The sequence below is a fragment of the Nelumbo nucifera genome, chromosome 1 (assembly GCF_055504915.1).
Source record: "Nelumbo nucifera cultivar China Antique chromosome 1, China Antique-T2T, whole genome shotgun sequence".
In the NCBI taxonomy this organism is placed as follows: Eukaryota; Viridiplantae; Streptophyta; class Magnoliopsida; order Proteales; family Nelumbonaceae; genus Nelumbo; species Nelumbo nucifera.
In genome coordinates, this window is record NC_142649.1 from 91,741,984 (window position 1) to 91,749,214 (window position 7,231).

The following is a 7,231-nucleotide window of genomic DNA, read 5'->3' on the forward strand; positions in this document are numbered from 1 at the left end:
GAGATTTTCGAGAAGTCGTCTAAGTGGTCCGAGATTCCTTGAGGCAACCGCCATGCACGTTGACCACCCTCCAGATCGTTCGGCACGTGAGCCAACTTCCAAGGATCGTGGGAGTGTTAGGATATGCATGCCGAATTTGTCGTCGAACATGTCTCCCAGGTCGCCAGGTCGGTGCCTGTGCCAGGCCGCCAGGGCCAGGCCACCAGGTCGGCGCATGTGCCAAGCCGCCAGGTCGCATCAGTGCCAAGCTGCCAGGTCGCGCCAGGGCCATGTCACACTAGGGCCAGGCCGCCAGGTGGGACACCATCAACTTGGCTAAGGCTAGTTGTTGCCAAAGTAGTTCCGGGTGTCACCTAGTTGTTTCGAGATGCCATGTGTCACAATATCATTGGAGGGCCAAATCCGCCCTCATCATTATGTGCCCTAGACAGGTTTGGCAAGTGCAAAAAGGACTTGTTGACACATTCATATAGAATTTTAAACTATTAAATGTTGAATTTTAATATTATAAACCTATAGAAAGAAGTGTAGAAGATAATCTTTGCTAATAGCATTTTATGGGAAAAACGATATTCATTGCGTATATAGCCATTCATTTATGTCAAATAAGCAAGAAGAGAGAAAAATATCATATAGAAGTGTCCTTCAAGAATCCATGGAGTGTTAGAGACTGGTGTGTCTAACATAGACACTTCATTCAATGAGAGGATAATCCATGCAGTACTCCATCTTCGGCAGGCCTAGACGGCTAGTAAAGTGGGAAGGGAACAAACAACTTAATTTCTATTTGGTTATCATGGTGGTTAGTGATGATAGTTAAGTGTTAAACCAATTTAGATTAGTGAAAGGTCATTCTTTTAAGTAAATCTTTTTTTTTCCCAAAACAAGCTTTTAATTCAAGAAAAACACTTAGGATCTATTTGGTTCCCCAAAATAGTTGCCTTGAATCGGCTGAATGACCCATTCCGTTTCTAGTCATTTGTTTAGTAAGAATGAGATTAAGATTCTCATTCTTGGTTGAATGGCCATTTTAGGTAGGGCTGTAAATCAGATTAAATTTAGCAAAAATTGAATGTGATCCAATTATTGAAAACTTGCATCCAAATCCAATCCAAAAATCTAAGGATTTGAAGATCTCATATTCGAATTCAAATCCTAGTGGGCTCTTAGATTTGGATTTAATTTGACTTCAATTTAATTTTTTAGAATACAAAAAAAGTTAAAAAGTTTTAACTTTTATATATAATAAGTTAATGTAAATATAACATGCTGAATTTATTATATACATATAAATTTATATACAATATACTATATAAAAATATTTTTATAATTATATAAAATTTATATATTAAAATCAATAAATATTTCAATATAACTGGATTCAGATTTTTATTGGATTAGAGGGAGTTAAATCTGAATCAGATCCAATTATTAATTAGATGTAGATTGCAAAACCTGAATCCGATATAATTACATAAACACATCATCTGAATCCAAGATAACCAGATAATAATAATAATAATAATAATAATAATAATAATAATAATAATAATAATAATAATAATAATAATAATAATAATAATAATAATAATAATAATAATAATAATAATAATAATAATAATAATAATAATAATAATAATAATAATAATAATAATAATAATAATAATAATAACAACAACAACAACAACAACAACAACAATAATAATAATAATAATAATAATAATTAGCACTTATTCAATTTTTTCTACCAAAATTATCCTTAGTTGAATTTTAAAAGGAAAAATTTCCTGATTAGTAGATGTGTAAATTGGGTTGTGTCGCTTGGGGCCTGGCACAACCCGACTTGATTTTAAGCCAGCCCGGCCCGATGGCCACGGGCCGTGCCACAACCCGATACGATTGTATGGGCTGTGTTGGGCATGGGGTTTCAGGTTCATGGGCCAAGCCGGTATAGCTCAATAGTGTGGGCCATGCTATCCTTGGCCTGTGGAACAGCCCAATACGACCCATATATATGTTGATATATTATATATAATATATTATATAAATTATAATTATATAATAATATAGTATAGAATATATTAATAAAATAAACAATTGTTTTCAATTTTTTTATACTATTTTATTTAATTATTGTATATATCATTAAAACATGATTCAATCCCAAACTTTCAAAACGTTCTAATTTAGTATTTACCATTAACCAACCGTTAAGTGGCATTTGAAAAGACATAAATGCCCTTCAAGTGTCATCTAATTTTTGTTGTTAACCATCCAAACATTGACAAAAATTGAATAGTCCCAAATCCTTGCCTCTTCTAATCAATAAAATTGGGGTCACCAGAATGCCTACTAAGATGTGACCTCGACTTTCTTGAATAGAAGATGCAAGGATTTGGGACCGTTCATTTTTTTGTCAATGTTTGAATGGTTGATAAAGAAAATTAAATGACACTTGAAGGGCATTTGTATTTTTTCAAATGCCACTTATTGGCTTCTTAGTAGGTACTAAATTGGCATGTTTTGAAAGTTCGGGTACTGAATTGTCGCATTTTAAAGTTTGGGGACCAAAGTGACACTAAGCCCTAAGTACATGGTACTAATAAGGAATTTTCCCATTTTAAAATACCACTTATAAAACTATCCCTAGTTGAATTTTATAAAAGTACATTTGCAAAAGTGATTTTGTAAAAGTACTTTTATAAAAGTGTTTCTATAAAAGTGCGTTTATTAAAGTGTTTTCATAAAAGTGCTTTTACTAAAGTTCTTTTGTAAAAGTGCTTTTATAAAAGCACTTCCATAAAAGTGTTTTTATAAAAGTACTTTTGTAAAAGTGTTTTTATAAAAGTGCTTTCATGAAAGTACTTTTATAAAAATGCTTTATAAAAGTTCTTTCGTAAAAGTTCTTTCATAAAAGTGCTTTTATAAAAGTGTTTTTATTAAAGTTCTTTCATAAAAGTAATTTCGTAAAAATGCTCTTGTAAAAGTATATATAAAAGTGCTTTCGTAAAATTTGAAAGAAAATGAAAGACAAGATAGTCACAAATACTTATTTAAGTGCTCATGGGAGAAAAGACTAACAAATGCCCGATATGGAAGAAGTGCTTATTTTTTTAAAATAAACACTTGAAAAAGTTGGGTGCCAAATGCAAATAAGTGTTTATTTGAATAAGCACATGTTTTTAAGTACTTATTCAATAATCACTTATTTTTAACATAAACACTCCCAAACATGGCCTTAATGCTCAAAATACATTCAAAATACTAATGAGAATATAAAACTAGAAAACCAAGAAATCTTATATAAATACTTAATACAAAATGGGGCGTAAGACGAGGAGATGTAGCTACATGAGAAAAGAGAAAAGCATATAACGGTAGAGTTTGGGGCATGTGAAATCAGTTTCATATTTACCATTAAAAATTTAATTAATTACAATGATGCATTGAATAAAACAAAAAAAAAAGCAATGATAACGTGTCGTTTCTCATTTTCCTCTTTTCATATTTGATGTTAAACATCTAATTATTTACAATGGTGCCACTACTAACTATTTACAATGACGCCAACAAACTTTTACCCGTTAAAAATAGTCTTTCTCTCTCATTTTATTTCTTTGGGTTTGTTTGAACCTTGTCACCCATTCAAGATTATGGGTTCAATTTGAGTAAAACCTAGAGGAAGATAAAAATTGTTGACTTAGTCAAAATTGTCTAGCCCGGATGATTAGACCGTTGACTCATTTGACCCAGTGATTGAGTCACGAGTTGCACACTAAATGTATATGCAAACTTTGAGAGGCCATAACTTTGCAATCTGACATCCGACTGAGGTGATTTTTTTATTTTGTGTAACTTATTGAGATCTATGTCTCCCAAGGAGCCATAGGTGCCTTGCCCTATTATTTTCACCAAAAAACCGCTTTTGTGGTCTCAATTTGCAATTTTTAATATTTTTACAAATAAAAAAATTTAAAACTGAATTGAAAAATGTTTAGGGTTGTCAACTGGTTGGGCTTGGTTGAACTCGATCGGTTAAATTGATTGAACCATCACCTAGTCAAAATTTCGAGTTTGGTTTGAGTAACCCGAAGGGAGGTAAAAAATCGTTGTCTTGGTAAAAACAGTTCGGCCAAAACAGTTGGACCATTGACTCGTTCGACTTGGTGATTGGGTCACAAGTTGCACAATAAATGTGTATGCAAACTTCAAATTTTTAATATTTTTTTACAAATAAAAAATTTAAAACCGAACTAAAAAATTATTTAGGGTTGTCAATGGGTTGGGTTTGGTTCAATTGGTTAAACCGCTTGAACCATCAACCAGTCAAGATTTTGGGTCCGATTTAAGTAAAATCTAGTGGGAGGTAAAAAATTGTTGACTTGGTTAAAAACCACCCAACTTGGACGATTGGAGCGTTTTCCTGTTCAATCTAATGACCATGTCACGGGTTGCACACTAAATGTGTATGCAAACTTTGGGAGGCCATAACTTTGCACTCCAATGTCCGATTAGGTGATTTTTTTTGGGTAACTATTTATGCCAAAACCCCTTTTTTGCCCTCAAATTGTAATTTTTAATATTTTTTACAAATAAAAAATTTAAAACTTAATTAAAAAATATTTAGGGTTTGGTTGAACCCGGCCGGTTGCACTGGTTGAACCATCACCAATCAAGATTCTGGGTTTGGTTTGAATAAAACTTGGAGAGAGGTAAAAAATCATTGACTTGGTAAAAAAATGTCTGACAAATGGTTGGACCATTGACCCGTTCGACTCGATGATCGGATTATGGGTTGCACGCTAAATGTGTATACAAACTTCCGGAAGCCATAACTTTGCACTCCAATGTTCGATTGAGGTGATTTTTTTTTTTATATTTTGGATAAATTTTCGAGATCTATGCATCCCATGGAGCCATAGGAACCTTGCCTTATATTTTCTTAAAAAATTTTTTTTGGCCTCAAATTGAAATATTTAATATTATTTTTACAAATTTTTAATATAAAATAATACATATATTACATGTATAACATAATCATACATTATTTATTGAAAAAATGCATGTTTATACATAGAACACAAAAATTTAATTTAGTAAAAAATTAGTAAAAAATTTACCTTTTGCAAATTAATTAATTATTTACCTATGGGCAACCCTTAATTAATTAATTATTTAATTTAGTAAAAAATTTACCTTTTGCAAATCATAGCCACTTACCATGGGCCCCTCGCTAGTATGGATAGAACACAAAACAAATAAACTATTTGTCTAAAAGAACTATACTATTAAACAATGAACAGAATATATTGACTACGAACTCTGAACAATCGCCGCACTTCTGGTGGGGTGCACTTCCATCTAGTGTTTAATAACTCTGTACATATTACATACCTATGCATGTGAGACTACACTGGCTTCACGGAATCCTTTCATCTGGAATTATCGGTTCAAATCTCTCAGCAAGGTGGGTGGTGGGTTTGATCGATAAGGGGCGGAGTGATGATGGCTTCGATCCGTAAGACCGGCCGGCGTCCTCAAAGTGAATCCGGCGGGTGAGAACAGTGGGCAGTGACTTACAGTGATCGAATCAGGAATAACAATTCCACAAAAAAAAAAAAGAAAAAAAAAAACGTTTGCTTGATTCAGGAATATATTAAATTGTCTGTCACACCAGTTGGAACAATTAATTAATTATTTGTTTCATATATAAACTAAACAAATGCCAGTATGAGCACAATGTTATAACCTACAACACAGTTGACAAGAAAACAAACGCCAACTCAAACACCAGTACCCCCACTACCATTCCGGCGACCATGATCGACAATTAGAACTCAACGCAATAACCAGTCTGAGGATCTTACATTATACAGCAGTTTTCTTGGGACTCATCGCAAACCACTTTATACGTTCCACATGGTGTACACGGTGGCGCCGGTGCATATGGATAATAACAGCACGGTTGCAGTGGATAATAACAGTAAGGATGCGGTGGGCACTCCTTCTCTTCCTTCTTCTCTTCCTTCTTTTCTTCTTTCTTCTCTTCTTTCTTCTCTTCCTTCTTCTCTTCTTTCTTCTCCTCCTTCTTTTCTTCTTTCTTCTCTTCCTTCTTGTCCTCCTTTTTTTCTTCCTTCTTTTCTTCTTTCTTCTCTTCCTTCTTAGGTTCTTCTTTCTTCACCTCTATGGTGACTATGACGGCGTGGCCGACCTTCTTCCTCAACAATCTCGTCAAGCAGGTTGAATCCACTTCTTCCCCCATTACCACTAACTTATCCTTGAAATCTCCTTCCAGAGCAACCGAGGTCACACCTGTATCAGATTCACAAAAATTTAAAACCTATCAGTTCTCTGTTTTTGACTTTTTTCTGTTGGATTACTTTCTCTTTCTCCTTGTTCTAAGGATGGTAATTAAGATGCATGTGATCAACACATGCAAAAAATATAAAGGAAGACCTTCAATTATTTTCGGATCGAGTCCATGAATCTGTCGTTTGATCTGCCAAATTCAAGACCTGAACCAGTTTAAATTAATTTGATACATACCTTGAGTGGATGCAGCGATCTTCATGGCCTTAGACCTGCAATCGTTACAGTGCATATCCACCTTTATAACGATCTTTTGCTGCATCAACAAGCAAGAAATTCAAACAATCAAATTAGCTAGCCCATATGAAACAATAATCATAGTAGTTGATCAAGTAGTTTTCTCCTGTTGGTTCTGGCTTAAGACACAAGGTTTTCCAAATACCCAGATCAAATAAACTTCAGATAAAACATCAAATATGCATCCCAAAGAGGCTTACCTTCATCTTTCTCTTGTGTCAATTCTGAAATAAAAACCCACTATTCCGGGTATAATATTCAAGCTTCTGATAAGGAAGAAGAAGAAGAAGAAGAAGAAAATAAAGAGGAAAAGCGGTGGCCTTGGTGCTTGCTATGTAGCTGTAGTAGGTGATCAATATATTAGCTATTGGACATGGTTAAAGCAGAGAGCTAAGGCAAAGGACTATAAGTATATATATGATGTAGTTGAGAAGGCCCCTCCCCCCCCCCCCCCCCCCCCCCCCCCCCCCCCCCCCCCCCCATTTTACTCAAGAGTCTAACCGTTTCAAAACTCAAAACCGCGTTGCAATTTGTCAAGAGTCATGACCGAGTCCCAGATACTGTTCTCCACAAGTCTGTCGCCAAAAATTGCCTGTTTTTTCGTTTCGAGTTTCAATCCCTTCTC

The 7,231-nt window shown here is 34.3% G+C and overlaps 1 protein-coding gene across 1 annotated transcript; it reads right to left on the reverse strand.

The window, feature by feature from the left end:
* Window positions 1–5,433: 5,433 nt before the first annotated feature.
* LOC104586261 (uncharacterized) lies at window positions 5,434–6,975 on the reverse strand. Its single transcript, XM_088897174.1, has 3 exons — window positions 6,807–6,975; window positions 6,547–6,625; window positions 5,434–6,312 (listed from the first exon to the last, which is right to left on the reverse strand). Exons 1-3 carry the CDS (start codon window positions 6,810–6,812, stop codon window positions 5,864–5,866), a joined length of 534 nt encoding a protein of 177 aa, XP_088753300.1. The 5' UTR covers window positions 6,813–6,975; the 3' UTR covers window positions 5,434–5,863.
* Between the last annotated feature and the right edge of the window lie 256 nt (window positions 6,976–7,231).

What these genes read in the sequence shown, in the direction of transcription:
- LOC104586261 (XM_088897174.1), bottom strand. An exon ending in GATCGCTGCATCCACTCAAG is followed by an intron (nt 6,313 to 6,546) that starts GTATGTATCAAA and finishes AATCTGATACAG; the next exon opens with GTGTGACCTCGGTTGCTCTG.